The sequence below is a fragment of the Salvia hispanica genome, chromosome 4 (assembly GCF_029641045.1).
Source record: "Salvia hispanica isolate PSC_SH4W2 chromosome 4, Shi_PSC_v1, whole genome shotgun sequence".
Classification (NCBI taxonomy): Eukaryota; Viridiplantae; Streptophyta; class Magnoliopsida; order Lamiales; family Lamiaceae; genus Salvia; species Salvia hispanica.
This window is the reverse complement of record NC_142695.1, coordinates 22,026,292-22,052,535: the sequence shown is the minus strand read 5'-3', so window position 1 is coordinate 22,052,535 and position 26,244 is coordinate 22,026,292. Positions and strand designations below refer to the sequence as shown.

At 36.4% G+C, this 26,244-nt stretch overlaps 3 protein-coding genes across 3 annotated transcripts; 1 reads left to right on the top strand and 2 right to left on the bottom strand.

The window, feature by feature from the left end:
- Positions 1–2,125: 2,125 nt before the first annotated feature.
- LOC125197828 (P-loop containing nucleoside triphosphate hydrolases superfamily protein) lies at positions 2,126–7,695 on the bottom strand. The gene is made up of 7 exons (XM_089055992.1): positions 7,062–7,695; positions 6,673–6,975; positions 6,300–6,583; positions 4,989–6,020; positions 4,710–4,878; positions 3,488–3,645; positions 2,126–2,625 (listed from the first exon to the last, which is right to left on the bottom strand). Exons 1-7 carry the CDS (start codon positions 7,648–7,650, stop codon positions 2,383–2,385), a joined length of 2,778 nt encoding a protein of 925 aa, XP_088912118.1. The 5' UTR covers positions 7,651–7,695; the 3' UTR covers positions 2,126–2,382.
- Positions 7,696–8,635: 940 nt separating this feature from the next.
- Positions 8,636–17,711, bottom strand: LOC125193343 (dual specificity protein kinase YAK1 homolog). The gene is made up of 18 exons (XM_048091115.2): positions 17,120–17,711; positions 16,023–16,222; positions 15,119–15,272; positions 14,917–15,026; positions 14,746–14,815; positions 14,552–14,634; positions 14,396–14,474; positions 14,268–14,308; positions 13,824–13,946; positions 12,523–12,673; positions 11,504–11,618; positions 11,326–11,408; positions 11,165–11,239; positions 10,817–10,894; positions 9,956–10,731; positions 9,651–9,809; positions 9,053–9,228; positions 8,636–8,961 (listed from the first exon to the last, which is right to left on the bottom strand). The coding sequence occupies exons 1-18, from the start codon at positions 17,297–17,299 to the stop codon at positions 8,891–8,893; spliced, it is 2,724 nt and encodes a 907-aa protein (XP_047947072.1). The 5' UTR covers positions 17,300–17,711; the 3' UTR covers positions 8,636–8,890.
- A 3,981-nt stretch (positions 17,712–21,692) lies between these two features.
- Positions 21,693–25,312, top strand: LOC125193344 (Leucine-rich repeat (LRR) family protein). The gene is made up of 9 exons (XM_048091116.2): positions 21,693–22,076; positions 22,470–23,016; positions 23,601–24,067; positions 24,154–24,289; positions 24,404–24,475; positions 24,562–24,630; positions 24,706–24,777; positions 24,850–24,921; positions 25,007–25,312. Exons 1-9 carry the CDS (start codon positions 21,983–21,985, stop codon positions 25,044–25,046), a joined length of 1,569 nt encoding a protein of 522 aa, XP_047947073.1. The 5' UTR covers positions 21,693–21,982; the 3' UTR covers positions 25,047–25,312.
- The last annotated feature ends 932 nt before the right edge of the window (positions 25,313–26,244 follow it).

The window sequence follows — 26,244 nt, the reverse complement described above, 5'->3', positions numbered from 1 at the left end:
GGAGGATTGCTCCCTGCTTCGCTAAGAGAAAAAGGCTGAATTGTGATCTAGCAACAGAAAAAACTAAACTCGGATGATGGACCTCGTTGTTTCAATTATAGGGCCATAGTTCAAACTTATTATTTCTTGATGTTCTTGAAAGGTATTTGTCCAGATAGGCCACACCAAGGGATACATCTATACTAAATATGATAGTTTTGCTGAGTAGTACTCCATCCGTCTCCAAAGAATATGCACTTTGGGGTCGGCACGAGTTTTAATACAAAATTGGTAAAGTAAGAGAGAGGTAGAGAGAGAAATTAATTAAAGTATTGCTAATGGAGAATGGGTTCACCTCTTTAGTGAGAGAAGAGTTTCTAAAATTAGAAAGTGCATATTCTTGTGGGACAGACTAAAAAGGAAATAATGCATATTCTTGTGGAACGGATGAAGTATCAGATATAGTTCAAAAACTAGAGATAATTTTTAATTTTCGTTTGTGGAAGGAGATTTCATTAGAGGCATGACAAATGGTGAATGGGTATTGTTAGATGAAGTAAATTTGGGGATATTTCTTGAAAACGAGAGAGAATCTGTATGCTTGTCTGAAATTAAAGATGAAATATTAAATATATTTATTCACTGGCATCCCAACTTCGGAATGTTGGCGTGCATGAACCCTGTTGTGTACATTAGATGATGAAGACTTGGTGTTGTTTATTAATCAGTTTATTGATGATAGAAAACTAGTAAGACAAGTCATGGACTTTTTACAACGAAATCCGAGGAATTTTTACATGTGAACATTCCAGCTATACTTTGTTAGCTTAGAATTAACAGCATTTGACAATAAAAAAGAGTTTTTCAAATAAAAATGAGCACGAAAGCTACTACAATGTTTACTATAAACAAGCTGTAACACGCATACACTAAAGAAATATCAACTCCATCTCCTTTCCCATCTCATTCCCTTGAGGTACCTCCAAGAGACCATCCATTACTGCTACTGCTAGTGTTGGAAGTTGGAACTGCTTCTACTTCTTCAATTTCACTTTCCTCACAAGACCTTCGAATATGCATCAAGTATCCTGCTAAACAGATTTGCAACCTCTTCACATTTGTGTGCCTTGTAAAACCAGATTCCATTTACTTCTTGGAAAGCATTTCGATATAAAAGATATGGAAGCTGGACTTCATACTCAAAATCTTCCTACATATTATCAGGGTTCATTACTATGAACTGGAACCAAGGCTGTGTCACGACAAACATCGAACCTTCCACGAACCCAACCTACTACCCTCAAACCCGAAAATGGCACGAACCCGACACTATTGGAATCCACTGAAATCCAGCATAAAAAATACTATAGTTTTTAAAATACTAAAAATTAATAATATTATAATATTATTTCTTAACGGGTAACCCGAATCCAAACCCGACATGAACACTAACGGGTTGACCCGATAAGGACACGAACCCAATAAACTTTCGTCAAATTCGTGTCGAGTTATCGTGTCGTGCCAGAAATTGTCAGCCCTGATGAGCAATATAATTAGAAAGTTAGTTTTAATTTATAATCTTTACAGTAGCCTAATTTATTTCTTTTCTTTTTTTTGGTAGTTTCATAATATCATTTGAAATCAAAGATAACTTATAGGTTAAAGTCAAAATACTAGAGTGTAGTTTATAATATCAGGTGTATATGTATAAGAACTTGTAAGTTAAAGTCAAAATAATATATTATACTCAAAACACTCATTCTACTACCTTTTTACTCTCTCTCTCTTGTTTTTCCTCGTCTCTCTCTTACTTTACCAATGGCACGTTAAAATCAATACTACAATTTATATATTTGTCAACTTTTTTAGGATAGAGGGAGTATAAAATAATACTATTAATATTCTCTGACATAAAATGAAACTTCAAAAATAAAAAGGAAAGAAAAATAAAAAAAATAAATATGAAAAGGAAATTAAAAAACGGCCAAAGCAGGATGCTGTTGCAGCTTAAGGTTCCATTTTGGTTTTGTTACAAAATGAGGCAGCTTAGACTATATAAAATGATAATCAATCAATCCCCTTATCTTTTTGAAAAAACTAGAACTAGGTGTGAAGGATAAGACAATACAAGTTTAATGCAGCTGGATAGGAAGAAATTACTGTATATTGACTTGAGAAATTGTTGTGCATCTACATAAATAATTACAAACATGATGCTGCATTTACCTATATTAAAAGGGAAATGAGTTTATATGGGGCTGCTGCCCAACATGGAGTCCTTCCTACCTAAACACCGCAAGCGCAGTGATGCAGCAGCAATGAATAAGCATATTCGGGGATTGCTTTGAGGACGTGCTCGAATACCTTTATATACAGACGTGCACTATACGGGGATTCGTTTTTTCAACTAACTGATGGCAGCATTGGATTCATGCTTAGGCCAGATCCTCCTGAGTCACCTGGCTCCACATGCTTCACCCTTCCAAAATATCTAATATGCCGCAGCAACCTTGCCAAGTACGTGTTATGGCATATCGTGGAGCTGTCACAAACAATTGCCACATGTTTACGTGCTCTGGTTATCGCCACATTCATCCGTCTGCTATCTCCGAGAAACCCAACAGCTCCGAGGTTGTTTGAGCGAACCTGAGACAAAATGCCATCACTTTTTGCTATTTGAATTCTTAAGTTTGCATTTGTTACATAAACCAAGGTTAAAGTTCGGTATCTATCTCAACAGGGCGCTGCAGTAATCAATCGAGCATATATATGCATGTCGCTATTAAACTGGAAAGTGGAAGACTGTCTAACTAAACAAAAAAGATTTTGCAAGACGTAGTCTATTCTTCTACGGTCTATTAATATGTTTTCTCCAGTCACACGCAGGGACACGCCACCAACACAAAAACAAGGTATCTTGAATTGAGTAATGGCAGATTACTCAATATTACAAAACCAACTCAAAGAAGGATATCATGCTTACACTAGTCTAGATTTCTTAAAGCAGAAAAGTAAAGATGCAGTGTTACTTTGAAATTGGCTTTTTACCAACTACACAATCCACGAAATCATCTTATTTCCAACAATATGATACCTTAACGATCGCATTATGAAGGAGAAGCATAATTAAGCTAACTCAACTAGTTAGCATCTACCAAGCACCTTAGGTGAAGTCATTTATAATTGAATGGCCCCTTTCCCATAGGAAGATAGATTCAAAGGACCAAAATTAGATCCCCTACAGATATGTATATATCTCATATGTCTCATGACCAATTGTCAATTATGCGACAAAGAACTCCGGCATAACTACTCTAATTGTTCGGTAGCAGAAAAAAGTGATAATTATAGATTCATGTATTCTACGTGAAGGATAGGCTACTAATCTTATGTCACAGTGCTAGATTTTTTTCTAGTTGTATGTTTGTTGTAACAGATAAAGACAATATCAAATAGGCTATGTACCATTTCACCACTAAATAAATAAAACCAGTCCAATAAAATTTACCATTGATATAATCACAGCATCCGCCTCACGGCCTTGAAAGCTATCAACTGTCGCAACCTCAACACCTGCAGTAATGGGCATATCTTCCAGCCTGTCTCTTAGTAGTTGTACTTGAGCAACATAAGGGGACTGTACTACAATGCTCTTTGGGCTAACACCTACAAATAGTTAGTATTTGAAACGTCTTGTTAGCTGCTAAATAGTGACGGATATTGCCTTTTGAGTTTGACGGATGGAACGGTTGTTAAATATACTGCCTCCGTCCCATAATAGATGGCATACTTGGGAAATGGCACGAGATTTTAGGAGAGGTTGTTTTGTGTGTTAGGTGGAGAGAGAAAATATTATATTTATATTAATGTGAGAGAGCGCTTTTTCCAAAAATGGAAATGTGACATATTTTATGGGACAAAGGTTTTCCAAATTGAGCTGCAACAGAACTTCAACTAAAAAGGAAAGTGTGACATCTATTATGGGACGAAGGGAGTACAATAATTACCATACAAGTAATTTCTCAAATTTATGCATTTAAAACAGTTCCAATATTAATTCTTATGCATTAACATCCTTCAAATATATATCTAGGATGCGCTATGATAAAATCCTGTCTACAACAACGACCAATTTGCAAGCAGATGAGTTCAATCATATCAGAACTAGAAGACAATGTAACTACAACTGAAAACTTATACTATTAAAGAGGAGAATACTTCTTCTGTAAACCAACATGTAAAATCTAGTATTGAGAAAGTTCTAGTCCAAAATAAAAATCTCAAGGTTCGAAAGTGTGATAGAATTAAATATGAAGTAGTTCAATTTACATGGCTTTGACATGTAACACAATTAATTGAAAGGAAATAAAGATTAATCATGCCGACTATTGCCTTACGTAAATGCTATAAGTTTTTTTTTACCCCCTACATTGCTAAGTAAATATCATTCTCAAGAGAAACTCATCCTATGATGCATCATCTTTTAATGGTATCTTCAGAATTGACTTGAAATATTTGACCTTTCACTTCATACCACCTCAAAAAGCACCCGACTTCTTCAAAAGCATATAGGTGATCTAGCATTCAGTCTGTAAGTTTTTATCCAAGTAATTTTGTTGGGGGATTTAAGAATGCCAATGTTAGTTCTTAGTGTGTGGGTGGTATGTTGTCAGATGGAACCAAAAGTGTTTAACTAAATGAGAAGACACTTGTAACTTGTAGGTCATTACCAGCATAAATTAAGGAAAACACATGTTGTACGACAATATCCGCTTCACCATCATTGTAAAAGGAACCTGTTCCAGCAGGGTCTAGTTGTTCTTCACAGCCAACAGAAAGACTTCCATATGGCATTCTCGTGTCAAGCAGTAACAAGGGGCATTGTGTTATCCATGTTTGCTGCATAAGTATAGGTCAGTGTCAGTCTCCCACATGCTTAAGATAAATGTACCAATGTAACTTCTGTAACAAATAAAAATATTAAATATTTGTCATAGAGCATATATTACCTTGACATATGGAGAATCAGAAAGAAGATGAGAAGTAACAGTGGCAGAGGACTTGAGCTGTCCATTATACATCTCTTTTGAAGCCCAGCCAGCTATTGCGTCGTTCATCCTATACTGTATTGTCAATTTCGTTGCAAGAACCCCTTCGTGCAATGTTGATGCTCTTTCCAATAACGATGTTCCTAGACCACCTTCCAAGGCTTTTCTGGATAAGATCACTGGCGCAAGTTGGCACTGGTCACCAGCAAGTATACAACGCTTTCCAAGAAGTATTGGAATCCAACAAGAAGGTTCGATGGCTTGAGCCGCTTCATCTATGACTACCAAGTCAAATGAGTCAAGGCATCTAATCATGGGGTCAGCTGCTCCAATATTTGTGGAAAGCACAACTTGAGCGCTTGAAAGAATTTCTCGTACTGTTTCCCTCTCCTTCTTCTTCATTGCCTTTCCTAACTGTTTGAGAAGCTGACGTATACCAGCAGCCAAGGAATCATCTTTTAAGCAATGACTAAGGTCCTTCCTTAAATTAGATTTCTTCCTCTCAAATTCTGATTTGTAATCTACAAGTCTATTATTTACAATTTCAACCAATGATTTGGAAGCTACAGTAGGTGATATTCTTGCAGGATTACCAAAGCGTACAATGTTAGCTCCAATATCAGATAGCTTCTCAACCATATTGTCGACAGCAGCATTAGTAGGTGCCGTGACAAGTACCCTTTCTCCCTGTCTAACAACAAGGGAAATTAGTTGCTTGAGCACCCCACTCTTTCCAGTTCCAGGAGGCCCTTGAATTACAAGTATAGGACGCTTCTTGTTTAAACCTAATGCAATTGCTCTTTTCTGGGATTCATCATAACATTCACTATCTAACAACCCATTCAATTCTGCTTCATCCCAATCTACCACGTCATTGTCCTCGAGCCATGCAATATCCTCTTTATCTCCAAAAATTGTAGAAACCACTGCTATTGAACAATTCTTTTTCTGTAAACCTTTCTTATGAAGCATCATTAGAGCTTCACAGTTACGCTGCACAGAGAAGACAATGGAAAGTTCCAAACTATGAGTCAATTGCAAATAAAAGATTATGAAACAAAAACAAAAGGGACTCATATCACCAACAGAAGTTCCTCATGACATGATCTTTATGGGGCATATTTTTGGTACAATTAGGGTGGCTAAAAATGTTTTTTAATCATTCTATATCTAACTAAAGGGTACATAATACCATACCGTGTATGTTGATCCATGTCATAGATTAACAAGTGCAGTTTCCATATATAAAGATGGTATGTAGTTAGTAAGTACCTCATATGTGAGTGTATCAGCCAATCCTTGGATGCGATCTATGCGAATATTCTTGCCAAATAGTTTAGAAAATGTAGGATCCCCATGACGGGATTCAAGGGCAACTGTAATGCTACACCCATCATCCCCAAGATTATTAACAAAGCCCTGAATGCATGATGTGGCGCCAGCCCCTCTACTGTCACATATCCTCACACAAACCATGTCTCCAGGGGAAAGGTTAGTGGGTGGCAATCTGTGGTTCCCATCAACTCTAAACAAAACCAAATGCATCCCTCCTAACCCTGCAAACTAATGACTGTGAGTTGTTTCAGTCACAAGGCCACACACACCAGTACATATAGTATCATATATTGCAACGAATGAAACCAACCAGTATATGTGCTGACAGCATTGAGATTGCATATGGTATCACAGAGTTCCTGCTCTGCCTGGGAGTGGCTGACCAAGAATTCAATTGGCTTCGCAGAGTTCTCGTCGGGGGTTGGAATAGCGTTGAGCTCTTCCTCGGTGAATTCCAACTCAGCATCCCTCTCTATACGAAGCAGCTTGGACATGTGGTTGGTGAAGTCGTCGATTCTGCCCTGAATGTCTCTGATCTTGTCGATCCGCAAGCCAAGAACGCCGTGGGCAGATTTGGGGATAGAAGTCTTCCTCGCAATGGCCCTATGCTGAGCTGCAAAATGAAAACAAACCAATCAAATCAAATCAAATGAAATAAGAACAAGAATGAAGAGAGAAGGGAGGAGAGAAGATGCAAACCAGAATTGGCAAGGTCCTTGAGCAGCATCCATGACTTAGTTTGGCGCCAATCAGAGACGAGGGACTTGTTCTGGAGGTGCTGAAGGACGTCTCTGAGCTCCCTCTGGAAGTGGTCGAAGAGGGTGGGATAATGAGTGCAGGCCTTGAGGCAGGCGACCTCCATACCAATAGGCATGGGGACGGCGTTGAGATAAGGCTGAGCCTGAATAACAAAGGTGAGGCCAGGGCCCATACGCTGCAACAGCTCAGCAAACTCACTCTCCTCCTCCATCTCCGCCGTGGCGATGTCCAAGGCCATAGCTTTCATGCCTTGGGACATCCATTTCACCACCGCCTTCCCCAAATCCCGACGCCCCAGAGGGTCTCCGTTCTTGGGGCTCTCTTTGAGCTCATCTTTTTGAACAATTTTGCGGCGGCGGCGGGTGATTCTTCTCTTCTTGATGGGAGCGGGAGCGGGGAGGGGAGTGGTGCAGCAGAGACGGAGGCGGCGGCGATTGGAGAATTGGTAGAGTGAGATGGAGTGGTGGCGGCGGAGACCGAAGATAGAGGCGGACAAGCAGCCGCAGTAAAGGCTGGACGCCTCCATCATAGGCAAATGAATCTGGAGATTCACTCAATTAAAACGGAATCATGTGGAGGAGAATAATGCACAGGTGTGGAACTTAATAATTAATCGGCGATTAAGTCTTAATTTATCTGGACCTCATTTCGCCGCGCTCTCAAATATTCCAAAACACAATACAGACTCTCCTACAACCTACAAATTTCAAAATTATTACTCCATCTCTTACTCTATTAATATTCTCTTCCATATTAATAAATTCATATTTCTATTTTCAAAGTAATTCTTTCTTTTATTTCATTCTCTTTATCTCTTACTTTATTCTTTATCTCATTATAAAATATTCTTTCCATCCCATCTAAGATAGTCATATTCTTCTTTGTATGTCCCAACTAAATTGAGTCATTTCTTTCTTTAACAAAAAAATAAAATAAAACATTCAATCACTCATACTTTATTCCACTATTTACTTTACTCTTTTTTTTTTTTATTTCCTACTTTATTTCTCTCTACTACTTTTCAACACAATTTCTTAATCTCCGAGTTCAAAAGTTATATCTCAACTTAGTTGGTACTTATTAATCTAAAGATAATTGAGACACTTTTAATTAACGGGCGTACGAGAGTGTATAATGATAGTATACGGTAGAGTAAGGGTGAAATTTGAAAGTTTCTACATATGAATTTAAAAAATATTACTCTTTCTGCCCACATAAATATGAACTTTTAAAGAGATGTATGTATGGTTTAGTTTACAACTAGGGTAACAGCTGTGTGATTACCTAATTTAGCTTGCATGCATGATAATGATAAATGTGAATAAATAATGCTTAGAGAAGAAGCAACGAAAATGGAGGATTAATATTGATTATTACTAGCATTTATGGAAAATGCGGGGATAATATACGGAAAAAGGGAGAGGCCAACAGCTATTGGCTGGTTTAGATTTTTAGAGGTGAATCAAGTGGTGTGTGTGCAAACACAAATTCGTATCTATTCCCATGGATTCGAGTGATATTACTAATTTTCAATTATATTCAACAAAACGATAAATAAGCATTTCAATCATGCTTATATCGATCCCCATATCAATTTCTTTCTTTTACCCATTTCAAACAAGAGAGCCACGTCGATAGTCATTCTTTTCTCAATAAACTCTCAAGGAAAAAATATGTACTAAAAAAGGAAAAAATTACAAGTTGCAGGAAATGGAATGCTAACATATAAATAATGATTTCTCCTCCTCATCTCATCATAACATTTTACATTATGCATTCCTTCTGTAATCTTTTCTCCCATGAGGTGTATTGGAGACCGAGTAGCTCCCTCTCTGTCCTCCTGTAAGTAAGTTTTGTTAGAACATATTGGAAAGGGGCGGTCGAGATAACACGCTCTATACGCTTACAAAAACGTAGACAGGAGATCATACCGTCGTGAAATTGAGCTGATCTCCCTATGTTGAGCCGCTGAACTGGCTGCTGCCCCAAGCGGCTGGGAGAATTCAGCGCCAAATGAGGCGTTGAATATGTTGTGTGGACATAACCGCGGATTGGAGGATTGCTCCCTCCTTCGCCACGAGAAAAAGACTGAATAGGCCCTTCGTGCCTAAGTGATCCAACAACATAAAGAAAAAGACTAGACTGAGCTTCTCTATTAACAATGGAGTAGTTCAAGAAAGCTTGAAAGACTCAATCCTCTCTTTACTGTCCAATGATATCAAAACAAGGACATCGAAGTTTCAATTGTAGAGGCAAAGTTCAATTATTTGTCCACATAGGCCACACAAAGGGATACAACTATGCTAAATATGAATATCAGATATAGTCTGCATATATAAAGAGGTGTACATCTGATACTACTAGCAGTATAATTTGCAATTTATTTTTTAACAAGTCATGAAAGAGGTGTACATCTGATACTACTAGCAGTAATGTCTACTGTGCTGAAAGCTATGGTAAAATGGATTAATGAAAGAAAAATATATTTAAAGACTGTCGTTTATATATTCTGCATATATAAAAGCTTGCCTTTGCACTGAAAGAGCAGCACTGGAGACCTGACTTGAATTTCCAGCTCCACTCAATGGTCCAATGGACATTGAAGGTGGTCGCAAGTCCATCCCCTTGATAAATTGATTTCTCATGCTGTGCACATCAGAACTATCCTCTTCCAAAAGAAGTTCTTCACTGAAAAAAAATTAAAAATAGTGCAATATAAAACCATGTACAGATACAAGATTTCACAAGATATAAGCACATCAATAATCAGAACATCTATATGAATAGAGTGATGTTTTTTATGTCAAAATGCATTACTAGATTTACATGCTTACTTATAATTGGGATCCCAGTCTCCAGGATCAGGCAGTGAGTTACTAGCCTCATGCTTTTCAACTGCACCTCCTTGGACTGTTTGCATGCATGAAGAGGAGTGATTTGATGCTACATTCCTCCCTCCTTGGGGTGGTCTCCATGTTGATGCATTTAAGTTGGGCTGTCGGTGAGATGGAGAGCCTACAAATACATGAGAGTTCCCCTCAGGCTGGCAGAAGTTCATATCGGTGACATTTCCTTGACAGTTAGAAGACGGTGCAGTGTCTTGGGAATGTAAATTTCCATGATAGGACCAATTCTTTCTTCTGTGGTGATGGTTTCCTGATGCCATCTTTCCTAAAGGAGATCCATGACAACTCCCTCTTACAGGAGAAGGAGGACCGTAATGTCTGGGCGAACCTGCTGAAATCTGATTATAGGAGCTAGGAGGAGTAAATTGTGAAGGGCTAGAACCAAGGGACATAGGTGCAAAATTTCCAGGGCTAAAACCAATTCCACCGCTGTGTGGTAGTTGCATCATGCGCCTAGTATCAGGACTATTCCCAAGAAATGAGTTACCACTTTTTGCATAGAGATTCATTCCAGAAGGACCTGCTGGAGAATAAAATGCATGGAAATTGCTGTTGTCACCAAAACTTCCATAACTGCTTCCAAGCCCCAGGCCATCATTGTAACTCCCATGGCTTCCCAAGCTACCGTAACTACCTGGATGCACATGTGGCACAAATTGGTAATGCGGGCTGCTGGGTATCATAGCTCTGTTTCTTCCTGATTGCTACATAAGAAGGCCTGCAAAGTCAAATTTTTGCATCCAGATAAACAAAAGGAACTGCATAATATATTGAATGAAAATTCCTCACATTATTAACAGACAGACCAGTGGCAATCCAATGACCCCCAGCAGGATGGTGGTCCACCTTAACATTTTGAGAAACGGGCTGGAAAAGGAAGCAAAAAATATATAATTGATGAAACCACCCAAGAAATAGGAAGCGTCATGTACACAACTAAATCTATATACAAATCAATCAATGAATCAAGTGTCTGTATCAAGATCTTCACCAATTCATCCATGGGTAAAGGCTTAACTCATACGTCGCACAAACAAAAATGGTTGAATTCTTTTTTATATCTTCCAAAAGGTAAAAGAAAGAACAGAAGCATGCCAATGCATTTATATAGAAGGCAATTCATACATACTTACTCACCATGTACGGTGTCTCTGGAGCAGGTTTATAAGGGCATGTGAAAGGTTCCCCGGTAATAAAAGGGTGCTTTGAAGCCTAAAACACATTAATAATTGAATGCTATCAGACAAAGAGAATCAATTGAATGACCATACTTATGAGATGCTAAAGTTCTTCAATACCTGCAAAGGTGACCACCTTTTATCCGGATCAAATTCGACGAGCCCTTTTAGGAAATCAATAAGAGCTAATCGTATTTGACTTTCTGTTAAAATAGACAGTCAATAATGTATCACAAAAATAATGAACAAGAAAATAGAAAGTTATGTCCCTAGGTAGCTTCTTGGAAGAAATGATAACCTTTACGAAATTCTTCCTCTGACAAATTCTTCCTGTAAGGGTACTTTGTGACAATTGCTTCAAGGTTCATATGGTTGAAGTACTCCTTTCCTATAGAAGGCTTCTTCGATTCCCTCTGAAAAAAAGAAGCGCTAAAATAACTAGCATGAAGAATAAGTGATAGCATAAATGAAAATTCCAGGGCTAAGAACTAGGAGAGCATGCCGACTTAGTTAGTACAGTACAATATTACACCAGGACCCACCATAAGTATTCTACAAGTATATCATAATTCATAAGCCACATTATTTTCATGGAAGCGTATCAGATGAGCAACATAGAACTCGTTGCGATGGTTTGGATGAGCAATGTGCCTTTACCAACTTATGGATCAACATGAAAAACTGTAAAAAGTGAGATAATACAAAATCCCAAATAACCATCCAAATCCTAAATACAGGAAAGGAATAAACATATAACTAGAAAACGGAAAATTGTTGGAAAACCCATAAGTTTGGTCAGAAGTTGTATCTGATATGGAAGCCGTGAAATCATACATAGGCGTGACTGCCAGTGAGTTAAATAATGTCGCCTATTCATAAACAAAACGAAGTTATTTGGTTGAAACACGTCATCAAGGTATTACACATAGGCGGCCATACTTTTCGCTGTGGGATAATTGAGAACAAATCCAAATTTCATGATTTTTCCCGACGATTTTTTAAAGTCGCACGACAGACTCGAAATTGACCAAACTTCATGGTTTTTCCGGCAATTTTCCTTAAAAATTAAGGTGAAGACTGTGTAGTACAGTTGAAAATTGATATAAAAGGAATCTAAGAAGAAAACCTCAAAATTCAAGATATACAGCTACGCATCCATTAATAAAGTATATTATACATGTATATGCATAGAGATTATTATTTGCACAAATACAGATAAATACTACATAGAACCTGTACACATTAGATTACACACAAAACCCTAACAATGAAAAATCATCAAGCTGTAACCTAATAAAGGTTTAAAAAGGCGCTTACAGCTGCATATTCTTCTTCAGTCAAAACCTGATACATGCTGCAATTGCATTTGTGACTCTGGTCTCTGTCATCATGGTTGATGCTCCCAACAAACTTGAAAAACTTGCTAGTGTTTTTTAGATTCCTTAGAATATAATCAGGAGGTTGGACTCTGCAAATTTAGCAGACTAAGCCAACTTACAAGATAGCTAAGATCTGAGCAAAGTAAAATTTTACAATGCAGAGGTTCCCAAATGCAATATTTTGTCGTTGTTTGTGAACTAATTAATGAAAGATACTTGATAATGTATTCCAAGAGATGAAGTAAAAAAATATGCCTAAATATCTAATAATATTGTTTAGCATTGATTCTTAGATTGAGGGTAGCATCTTCGAAATAAAGTTAAAATTCAACCATTAATAGATTTGAGGCAAATTACATCTAAAGATCTCTGAAATACAAATGAGGAAGAATGAGGGAAAGAAGATCTCATGGTAGGAAATCTTGGAGCAATTTTGCACCACCTTAGTATTAGATCTTAGCAATTTGAATAGGAAAAGCCTGGAGAACAGAGTTAGTTCATTAACATCGTAGGTTTAGAAAATGACACTGGATGACAATGACTGTGGAAATGCCATGAGGTAGTGTGTGACTATGGTCGAGCAGCAGCAGGATTGGGGTGGGAAACAGAAACAACTGCCATCGAGGAGTGTTGCAGCATCTTGTTGAGCGTATTGACAGCATGTCGTTTCCAGCATCTAGTTGTGTGTCTTGGACAGCATGTCAAACTTCGATATCAAGTAGACATTATGCTTTTCCCAATCTATGCTTATGCCTTACCTAAGAGCATATAGCTTATCTAAATTCAAACAACATTTTCAATCGTAAGTACACAATTTTATTCAATACGTGCCCTGAACCAAATCTATTTCGTCCCAAGAGCAGGATTGGATTTCATTAATTTACTTTGTGAGGCACCAGACCACAAAGATCAACAGTAAAGGACATTTGTTAGACAACAGCAGCCATAAAAAGGGTGGAACTGATTTAAATTAAGCGAGTGGATTAACTAGCAGAACCAGACCTTAAGGGAATCGCCGTAAGACGTTTGGGTAATAGAAAGGTTTCAAATAACTGAAGAGTACATAGGGGCTTTCATTTAAAACAAATGAAACATGCCCAAACAAAGATAATAATTGAAAATGAAACGTAAGGATCGACGATAAACATCTCCAGAAACATATACTTCAAACGTTGCTTTTCACTTGTTGAAAGATTAGCTAATTAAATTCCAAGAAAGAAAGAGGATGATGTGTCATACCCCAGAATTTTAATCATCCTCCGCAAAAGATCATACTCTGAAACTCCTGGAAACAATGGTAGCCCAAGAAATAACTCGGCAACAATGCACCCAAATGACCACATGTCAATAGCTGTGGTGTACCTATGCAAGGTTAAGATCTACAAAAGTATCTTTTTTGCATCATAAAGAATCGATGGAATGGGTAGAAAGCATAATAAAAAAATATAATAACAGAGAGGAGGAGAAGAAGAAAATAAATGTAGCCCAAGAATTTAGTTCCTCAAACCCAAGTGACTTATTAAACACTTGCTTTCCTTTTTCGCAGTCAGAAGTACTGTGATTAAGATTAGCTTCTCGATTAAGGCAAGATCCATGGTCCCGGTCTACCAACAAAATTGGATTAGTTTCTTCATGGGGTGGGGGTGGGGGTGGGGTGGGGATTTATATCATTTTCAAGGATACTGGTATCCAAGAAGAACTTCTGGTGATCTATAGTACCGACTCTGCAAATAAAAAAGGTCAATAGCTTATCAAACTAAACCAAAATTGGTATCAACAAGTTTATAAATCCCAAAATGAGAATTACTTACCTGTATATAAGAATAAACGGTGCGATCTTCTCTACAAGCTGATCCAAAGTCTATGATTTTGATTTCTGGTGGCTTCACACTGTCAAGGTTATGACTCAATCATTTAGATATATAAGTTCTTTTTTTTTTGGGTTCAAATCATCAAGAGTAGCTCACCTTGTAGATAACAGAATATTTTCTGGCTTTAGATCACAATGAATTATGCCAGCGTCTTTCATAAGAGCCAATCCCCGCAATATCTGGAATGACAAGAGATCAATCTTATAACGCATTGACAAATTCAACAGTCTATTTCATGAATGAACTTTCTTAATATCCACGCTCAACTTTGATAAAAGAAAATATATAACCTGTTTTGAGAATAACTGCACGATGCTCAACGACAATCCTCTAAAATGATTCAGCTTGATAAGCTCATACCTGATACAAGATTCTCAAGGCAATGCAGCTAAGCTCCCCGGGTGTGATCAAGCAAAAAATGACTTATCTCTAAATGAAATATTCGTGGACCAATAACTTACAGATTAACATCAAGCAGCTCAAAGACAATGCACAAGTGATTCTGATGTACAAAGTAATCATATATCCGAACAATGTGGTTCTTATCCTCAGGATCAAACTTCTTATTTAACTACACAAAGAAACAAAAGGTTGAAAATCTACCACAAAGAGTTTTAGTTGAACCAGATAAAAATGACAAAACCAAGTACAGAGCAGGCTTACTGTTGTTAGGATGGCAACTTCAACAAGTGCCTGCTGGTAAAATGCAGGTAAATTTTTTATTATCTTGACAGCAACAAAACTGTTCATTTCTGCTACCCAACACTTAGCAACCTGCCCAAATGTGCCTTGGCCAAGAACATCCTTCACAACATACCTGCATACAGAAGTAAATGAAAAATCATTTGCCAACAGACAAGTGAGAAGCAGACGTCAAATAATTTTTGATAATATGTAACGATATACAAAATTAACTTTAGTATTAGAATATCCTTTTCTGCAAATTCATACAGGCAGAATGCCAGAATCAAGATGATTGATCCAGTTTTAACTTTTAAGTTAGTTTTTCATTATTGCTGACTGATGATTAGATAACTACCAGCAATACTTATATCATTGCGAGCCATTCCTTGAATTATTTAGCCATTTTACTTGTTCCATGACATTAGGTTGTCCTTGCAACACTTGGTTAAAAATTTCGGTCAATTACTGACAGGAAGATGTTTTATTCAAACAATTATGTTGAGCAATGCAAAAAATATCTTCATGCGAATTCAGTAGCAAGACAGGATAAACTAACCGTGACAATTAAAAACCCTACAGTATGCGTACAACACTAATGGCATCTTGATATACAACCAGAAATTAGGTTGGTGCATTAGCCATAAAAAAAAAACCAGTCATTTTGTTTGCTTAAATGCTTCCACCTGCTAAGTGTTAAAACAAACTACAAAAAGACAATATTCTGATAAGTGTTTGTAATACGCATGTAACCCACTACAGGTTCAAAATGTATCATCTTGAGTTCAAAATATTTAATGATTTAAATATGGAACTAATGTTACCAATAGGGCATGTATTCCTTCAAATCCTTAAGCAAATTGCCCAGACACTGAGAAACGCATACCTTTGATTTATGTTTGAGTTAACCAGGGAATAATTTACGCTAAGGATTAGGTCTGAGTTTTCGTTATCGCAACCATCATTCAGAAGTCCAGTAGATGGTGACGTCAAGAATCTCTTTAGATTCAATTCTTCTGAATAACGGAACTGAGGGTTGCATAATTGATATATCTCAACAATATCCTTAGTCAAGCGGGCAACCAACTGCAACCAAATAAAAAGAAAATTCTAAAATGGATACTAGTTTAACAAAGGGTACAGAAAGCAAAGGAGTCCCATGCAAAAAATGACAGAATACAGATAAGGTCAGCATGCCAATAAAAATAATAGTTGCAACTTGGACGGAAAAACAAGAGCAAAACCAGAAAGGAGATCAATTTCTAGGCAGAGGATATAGAATAACACCACCACCACCTGACTATAAAATTGATAATCATGACCTGCCCCTGTAATATGCAAATCAGTTCCTATATATAACTAGAATATATTGTTTTCCTACCCTCCTTCCCAGTGAGGTAGCTTCTTGGACTTTCTGTGTTATCCAAAAAACAATTGCCTTTCTTCAAGTAAACATAGTAATGACGTTATATAAGGATTCGACTATTAAGGGTTCGGAAATTCGTTCTTGCTTCCTCTCAATCTGTGTCAACAAAATGAGTGATGCTCTATCCACAAACCATGCCTAAGACGACTACTTTTCATCCTCTTCAAAAGCATAGTTTAGTTATTTGATTATAGTACCTTGGAATTGATTTGTAATATAAGGACTAAAATGTACTCCCTGTGTTTGTACAACCACAGTCATACGACTCATACCTTACCCGTCGCATACCTACTCATTTGAATTTATGTATAAATAGTAGTACTACCATTTATACTGATACAATGAGTAGTATTTATTCAACAAGTTTATTAGGGGCCCAACAAGTGTATGGTCTCCATCTTTAGTTTTCCTAATTGCTTTGATGGCCTACTTTGTGGTTAATTTTCATCTACTGCCTGATGTTCAATGCAACCTATAAATGTTTGTGATCTATTATAATACACTGGTGCACATGATTAGTGAAAAAACAATAAGAGTGATGGACGGAGAAATCATACCGGTCTTCTGACGACAACTCGCAAATGTTGGGGGTTGGTATTAGTGTGGAGAGTTGGGGAATAAGGGCGGAAGGCAAGCGGCCTAGGGCGCCATGATGATGAGGAAGACGAAGATGTTGGACTCTCGCTGAGTTGCGGGGATTCAGCTTCCCTAGTAGCAGCAGTGGAGGCCTCTTCCATAACCTAATCCTCCCTCTATTCTCTATTCTATTGATAGAAAAATTAAAGATTCAGTTGAAATTCATAAATTATGGTTTACTCCTCCAGCCGGAAGATTGTAATCCCATCCTCCTCATCTTCATCCACTCACTCAAGAAATAATCATCGAAATTAGGCACATAAAAAAACCAACACAAATACAAAAAAATCTTCTTCTTCTTCCTTTTTTTTATTTATCTTTTCTATAAAAAAATATGAATGGGAAGGGCAAAAGGAGGCGATCCAGCTGAGGCCTCAAAAGAGAGAAATCGGTGAGATAGAAGCAAGAATGATAATCGATTGAATGAATCTGAATTGGCAGAGGCGAGGCGTGGTGTTGCTGAGAAACAGAGGGGGAAGAAGAAGAAAAGAAGATGCTGTAAATTGCGTATTTAGTTTTGTTTTTGGCGGAGAGCAGAGTAAATCACCTACTGCTGTTACTCTACTGACTAATATTAACAGCAGTAATTTTGTTAGAGAATTACTCTATTTCACATGATGCTTATCTTATTTAAGTTTGCACAAATCTATACGTATATATAGGATGGACATATTAATATTAGTTAATTAACCTGGGTTATTTTTTAAAATAGATATTAAACTATAGTGTTTTAAATTAAATTGATTATTAAAGTTTGATTTGGTGCAAAATAGTAAGTATTAAACTTAAAGTTTATGATTTATTTTAATTTACTTATTTATTATACTTCATGTGACAATTAATGTTTATTAAATAAATTATTGACACATCATTCTTCGATAGCTGCGACCCAAACCACTCTGTTATTCCACGGATGGAACTTATAGTCTCAATTTTGCAATAAATACCAAGAAAGAGGATATATACAATATACTCACTTCTTCCGAACTAAATTGAATAATTTTATTTGGAAAAAAAATAAAACATCTAATTATTATTACTTTATTTACTATCTATTTTATTCTCTTTTATATCTCTTATTTTATTTTATCTTCATTTAACCTATTTAATGAAAATTTAATTTACGTGTCTAGAAAAATGTTTCAACTTAATTGCAACGGATGAAATTAACCTGATAATCCTCCAGCTCCCATTCCACCTGGTTCTCTATATTTGTATTGTGTGTGAACAATTATTGGCAGCAATTGTAGATTTGTAGTAGAATTGCATTATACTCATATATAATTGAAATATTATAGTAGTAATCATGTTACAAGGTAAATAGATATAAATTTAAAAGTTGTATGTTACAGGTAAATAGATATAAATTTAAAAGTTATATCAGATTGCATTCGAATTCATATATTTAACCATAAACTTTATGGGATGTATTAACATGACAACCCTTTTTATCGTGACATCATACCACCATTTTAGGTCGTAAAATCCGAAGATCATATGATTCTCAAGCTACCATATGCCAACTAATTTTAGTTAAGTTTAATCATTTTAAAACGCTAGGAGCAAAATCGGAGGTCCATGTTCCTGATGTAGTTTACATATTAGTACTTTATTATTTTTGTTCGTGATGTAGTTTTATGAAACAGTTCCAGTTACCACGACGATTTTTGCAGTTTAAATATTTTATTTTTGTTCCAAATGTGATTTTATGAAACGTTACCAGATTGTAGTGTTACTACTTTATTTTTTGGGATAGAGAGTCACACTTAATTTGGGGATATTCCTAATATGATACAACTTCAAATTTGACTAAAATTTGATTTGAAAAAAGAAAAAGGAAAATGCCTCAGCAGACCGGCCGTTGTTGCAGGTCCGTATTGGTTTTTTACAAAATGAGGCACCAACACCTCCCATAAATTTGATACCATAGTAGTATAATCAATAAAAGAATAATCAGGCTGTCTCATAGTGTAGTAACTTTTTCAATGGGTTCATTTTCATGTTATTTTTTGAAAAACTAGATATGAGGTGGTTCAAAGGATATGATAATATAAGTTGAGTAGGATAGGAAGAAATTACAGTATATTGACTTGAGAAATTATTTGGCGTGGTTCAAAGGATAAGACAAGTTGAATAGGATAGGAAGAAATTACAGCATGTTGACATAAGAAATTATTGGCATCCACAGTTATGCCCTATATACGTCGTGTCCACTTTTAGCATTGAAAATAACTTCAAATAATGTAAATTTAACATAGCTAAGGGTCATTACTGAATATCGAGAAATAATTTTACAGACCGACTATAAGTACTCAATTTCATAAAACCATAAATCATGTAACTGATAATATGATAATTAGAATTGGTAAGTATGTTAATTTATCAATTTTACCAAATTTTATATACTAAAATAAATAATGAACAAGTAGAAAGACTAAAATGCCATGGGTAGCATTTTGGGAAAAAAAAAGGGAGGGTTAGAATGGCATGGAAGACCGGAAACAGTGAAAAAGGACCCCAAATGATATTATAAACATACGTAGAGGGGTATGTTGCATTTTTTGAAACATAGGTACCTCCAGCGCTCGAACGTCCATACATAGAGGTGTTTTTTTTAGTTCACTCTAAACTAAAAAACACTTAAATAAGCAAAGCAATTAAAAGTTGAGATTGATTTGATTGAGAAAACAGATGAAACAAGAGAATTTCAGTGATGGGAATTCACTACTTTAGTTTATTAAAAGCACAATTATGATATCCAAACAACGACTTCAAGGTTACCAGTGCAAGTCACTTAATTATTGCGGTTGACTGAACAACGTGGATCACTAACATTAAGGTTGTCAATTTAGCTAATAACTTCTAAAAGCACAATTAGACCCTTATAAAGCTCTCACTCTTAGGTTTACCTTTTTTGAGATATCAATTATGGTGTCATCAATTCGAATCTAACACATGAATCCTCTTTCAATTTCCCACATGTCAATAAATCGACAAGATGTCTCACCAAATTGAAGCATTTTACAAAGAATTTAACCAAGTAAATATAATTCTTGGATATCAAAAATAGGAATCAAATAAACATGACAAATTTTATGCGAGCTTCTTATGAGAGCACCACATTCGTTTGAATCACGTTTAACATTATTTGTTTTGATTTACTATATTTTGTTTGATTATAGTAAATTAGCTTTGATTTTTAGAAATTTTGTGAAATTAAAATTTTCAGTAATATTTTTAATGTACTGGAATCAAACTAAATATATAAATCAAAACGAACAACGTTAAATGTGTTTCGAACGGATGTGGTGCTAACAAAAAAAGCTTACATGAGATTAGCATATCGTTTTCATTATCTTAAGATATGCAAATATATATGTAGCCTTACCATCAGCCTGCCTCGCTGCTCCACCGCCATACCTTGTTGCATTCTCACTCGCCTGTCTCGCCGTCTGCCTGCAGTAGTTATTGATAAATACTCCCTCCGTCCCATTTAAAATGAAACATTTGAAAATCGGCACGGGATTTTATGTAGTGTTGTTTTGTGAGTTAATGAAAAGAGAGTAGTAAGAGAGATGAAAAATTAGAGACAGAGTTATTTCCATTTTAGGAAACGTTTCAATTTTAATGAGACAACCAAAATAGGAAAACGTTTCATTTTTAATGGGACAAATGGAGTATATATTTTCACTTTAAAATAAATTTTTACTACATGCTTCAAATATAAAAATCAAACTCAATTTATGATATTCTCCTCCAAGTTCCAAAACATAGTTCATTGTCATTTTTGAAAATAGTTTCAACACCCACTCTTTATATTAGTGTAGATATACTGCCTTTGTTTCATAAAAATATGGATCACAGTGGTAAAAGTTATAAATAAATTGATATTGATGTATACAAGTAATATTGGTGACAACTTTTTATAAATGAAAGTACTCATATTTTTATGGGACAGACAAAAAATAGAAAGTGCACATATTTTTATGGGAGAGGTAGTAGATTCTAATATAGATAATGAATAAATAGGGTAACTCATATATTGTACAAACTCCAAACTATGATCTGGATTGTTAATAAATATCAACAGATGACAAAATAGTTACAACATAAAATGTCAACACAGTGTCAATACAATATCAACACATCATCCGTTGACACTGTATTGACATTTTTTGTTGCTACTATTTTGTCATCTGTTGACATTTTCTAACGATCCAGATCATAGTTTGGAGTTTGTACAATATTTAGAGTTTGCATTTGATTACATCCCTGACTAAATATATGTTTATAATTTGTATTAGTCCACAAATAGGAGCCAATGCTTTAAAGTTTAATCTGGATTTATAAGTGTTAATTCCCTAGGATTTATAATATAATAAGGGGCAATTTAATACTAAAACAGTAATATGATTAATAATAAAATCGGTTCAAGTAAAACCGGTATGGTTTAATTATAAATTAAAGGAACTATGTAAATGTTTGTCTGTAGGTACCTTCTCCCAATTAAAGATGGTGGAGCTGCTGAATTTGGAAGTGGTGATTCCACCAAATTGAGACTCAGACAACCTTAGATCGTTGACCATGTCTGTTTTTTCCCGCGTTTATCAAATAAAAATATGTCACTCCAATGATTCTTTATACTTTGCTCCGTCCCAACTTCATCTCTTTCTTGTTCAATTCACCTAACTACTGACCCATTCAATTCCCTCTCATCAACTCCAACATCAACTCATACATACCTTTTCAACTCCCTCTCCCTCTAAACCCCGTTTCTCTCTTTCATGTCTACGCTCTTACCATTACCAGCCATGATTCCCACCCGCCTTCTCCTGCTCTTTGCCCTTCTCCCAATCTGCCTCTGCCAATCCCTCCAAGGTCACTATAATTCAATTTTTTATTTTTTTTCATCTGATTTGTGATAAATTTTGATTCTTGATTGATTTTGGACATGGCTCTTTTCGCAATTTAGATGGAATTTGATCTCACTATGCTTTTCCTGTTAAAAATCGGATCTTTCTGCTTCCTTTAGGGTTTCACCTTTCAACTAGTGTTTGTATAGGTTCAGCATTTAAAATGATTAACTGTAAATTAATGCATTTTTACACGAAACTCACCCTTTTTGTGATATCACTGTTCAAATATTGCAACAGATAATAAGGGGTGTTAAAAGTGTTGTTAAAATTGCAAAATGGATGAAAGTTCAAGCACTAGTATTTAGCTCTATTGAAATGAGAAATTATTGGATTTATTTATGTGTATGTTTTTCAGGTGTGTTGATTGACTGTGGTGCTGATGTTGGATCGGTGATCAACGGCTTGGAATGGCTGCCGGATTCTGGCTACATATCAGCAGGGAGTTCCAAGGTCATTGTAAGGGAGGATCTGGTCCAGACACTCTTCACCGTCCGGTCGTTTCCTCTCTCAAACAACGTTTTCAAGAAGTTCTGCTACGAGATTCCTGTGGATAGAACGAAGAAGTATTTGGTCAGAACAACTTACTACTATGGTGGAGTCAATGGCAATACCAATCCACCGGTGTTTGATCAGATTGTGGATGGGACATTGTGGAGGGTGGTGAACACAACTGAGGATTATTTGAGGCAGGAAGCGTCTTACTATGAAGGTGTCTTTATGCCTACGGGGAAGAATCTGAGTGTGTGTGTGGCTGGGAACACGTATACGGATTCAGACCCTTTTATATCTGCTCTTGAGATTGTGCCTTTGTGGGATCAGTTGTATAATTCCACAGATTTTCGAGCTCATGCTTTGAGCTTGGTGGCTAGGCATAGTTTTGGATACGATGGACCTGTTTTCGGGTGAGTACTTGACTTCTTTTCTGCGTTTGGTTTTCGAGTTTTTTTATGAATCATAGTTTAGTAGTGAAATGGTGTTTTTAGTCAATTTCTTTGTGTTATTGAAATATTTTATGAGGTTGCTGATCTTAGTTTTATTGTATGTGTTATATTTGATTAGGAAATATTATTGAAGATTTGATTATATTGAACAAATATAAATATTCAGGTGGATGGTGGTGTTTTGGTGATAGTTCTTGAGTTCTCTTATTATCAGCCTAGCTATGGTAGAAATTGTATTTGTGATTTTTGAAATGAGTGAGGAATCCATTGAGGTTGCTTTATCTTTATTTTATTTTTTGTATCTCTCATATATTTGAAGCATTGATTCTATTGAAAAATAGAAATTTGTAGGTGGATTGTAATTATGTGCTCTGATCTTTACATTGTCTTAGTGTTACTTAGAATAGGAATTATTGAAACTACGTTCCTGAATCTTGCATAATTGGGTTTTTCAGTAATAGTTTCATAAATTCAACATTATTTACTTCATAGTGTTTTAACTCATTCATTTCCCTTGCTAAACGTATGCATACGAACTTCACCAGATATCCCGATGATCAGTTCAATCGCTACTGGCAGCCGTTCGGAGCAGATGCGTTCCCCCTATCAAATCCACAAGAACTTGCCGTTTCTGGCATCTGGAACCTTCCTCCCCAGAAAGTGTTTCATACACGACTGTCAAAGAGCCTGGTCGAGCCTCTGACGCTGAACTGGCCCCCCGGCCCTCTACCTGGTGGAGTAAACTACTCCATTGCTCTTTACTTTGCTGATGATCATGCCTCCGACTCAAACAACTCTAGGGCTATGGACATAACCATAAATGGTGTCCCTTATTACCGAAACTTGATCAGAACTCCAGTTGGTCTTGTTGTATTTTCGAGCCAGTGGCCTCTTGCTGGAATCACAAATCTGACCTTGTCTCCTGCACCCGGCTCGACTGCCGGTCCTCTGATCAACGCTGGAGAGGTCTATCAAGTGCTTCCCTCAGGAGGGAAGACTCTCGCCCGTGATGGTATGATCCGCTCCTATGCAATAATCCGTATATCAATGCTTATGATGCCCCATCCTTCGACTGAGATTTCATTTTTTTTTCAACAGTGATTGCTATGATAGACTTAAGAAATCATTTCCACAACGCTCCAGCTGATTGGAGTGGCGATCCATGTCTGCCAAGTCGGTATACATGGACTGGAGTCACTTGCTCCTACGGACCTAGAATTCGTATACTCTCTCTGTGAGTAGGATCTTACTAAATACTGTATATGTTTATCTCGTCTTCGCTCATCTCCCTTGATAATCAAACAGTCAGCCTTCTAGCTTACTCCTCTCTTTCTCGATTGCTGCGCAGGAATCTGACGAGCATGGGGCTCGCAGGATTGATCTCACCTCGCATTTCTAGGCTGACTGCACTGTCTAGCATGTGAGTGAATTTCTAAATACACAGTTCTATCCATGTGTGCCTGTCTCCTTGTTCTTGGGACACTGATGCCTTCTCGTTTTCGACAGCTTGCTGGGAAACAACAGCTTGATAGGAACCATTCCAGACCTCAGTTCATTGAAGGCACTGCAGAATTTGTGAGTGAAACTCAGCACATTTAGATCCTCGCCCTCTCCCCAAGTCTAATCTAACACGAACCGTTTCTGTTTCAGGCATCTGCAGGACAATCGTCTAGGTGGAATCATTCCTCCGTCTTTGGGGACCTTGCAGAACCTACGCGAAGTGTAAGTTCGACTGTTTGTTAATCTCTGTCGAAAATATTGGAACAAAATCTGATTCTGGTTCCTGTTGCACAGCTTCTTGCAGAACAACAATCTAACGGGTCAAGTTCCGCCCAATCTAACAGGAAAAGAAGAATTGGCACTGAGGTAACTGTCTAGGCGAGCTAATGGCCGCCCATTGACTTTCTACCTCGCCCGGCCTGATCAATCCTACGTGTCTTTTCTTATTCAGGTACACACCGGGGAATCCTTTGCTGATTCCGCCACCATGAGATCATCACTCGACCAACATTCGCCTCCGCTAGCAACTCAAGCGAGATCAAGTCTTCAAGCTGGTTCTAAATTGCTATGATCAGATCAAATGTACATTATTTTTTCTTTTATTTTTTTTTGTAAAAAAAATGAATTGTTTGAATGTTTTGATGATGTTTTGAGCAGAGTCTTAGGATTGCTAGCCATATTTTGAGCACATAGTAAACTTCTCAATCAACCTTGTAAAATTAAAAGAAGAATAAACTACAGCTGTTTCTCGTGATAATGATTGCTTAATTATTGTTTGTTTTAATTTACTTATTTACTTATTTGGTTTATGGTTTTTAGTTTTTACTTGGTAAAATTGCATTGACAATGACAGGTAACGGTTACATTTACATTAGGACGGAGTTTTATTTTATAGTGTTTTGCCGTTTCCCCAAGTAAGTGAAAACTTAAAAGGATATTCATTCTCTTTTAATCGCTTGCTCGGGCAAGTGCATTCTAAATTTTATTCGGGATGTAATTGTTATGGATTTGTTTGAAATAATATATTATATTTGGTGTAAAAAAAATATTCTCTCTCTTTTATACAAACTAGTATTATCGCCCGTGCTATGCACGGGCTATATAATTTTCACTGATTAAATATTTTAATAAAATTAATAAAAATAAGAAATAAGGAATACAATTACATTAACTTTAAAATTACAAAAAAAATAATAGTATTGATTAGAACACTTTAAAACACTAATATAATATTCCACCATCCTACTCCCTCCGTCCCACATTTATAGTCACATTTAGTTAGGGCACGAGTTTTAAGGAATTGGTGGAGTGTGTAATTAATGAAGTGAGATGATAGAGTGTGTAATAAATGAAGTGAAATGGAAGAGTGAGATGGTGGAGTGTGTAATAAATGAAGTGAGATGAAGGAGTGTGTAATAAATTAAGTGAGTTGATTGAAAGTGAGTCCCTTGTTGACTTTTGGGTTTTTTATTTTTGTTTTGGTTTATTTTTGTGTTGATAATGACATTTGAGTGTAGTTTTAGTGAATAATGGGGTAAAATTTTATGTCCAAATGTGGAAAATTCTAAATGTGACTATAAATGTGGGACGGACTTTTATGGCAAAATGTGACTATAAAACTGGGACGGAGGGAGTATAATAGATCATAGATGCCACACCTTTCTTTTTAGTTTGTCACAGAAAAGATGT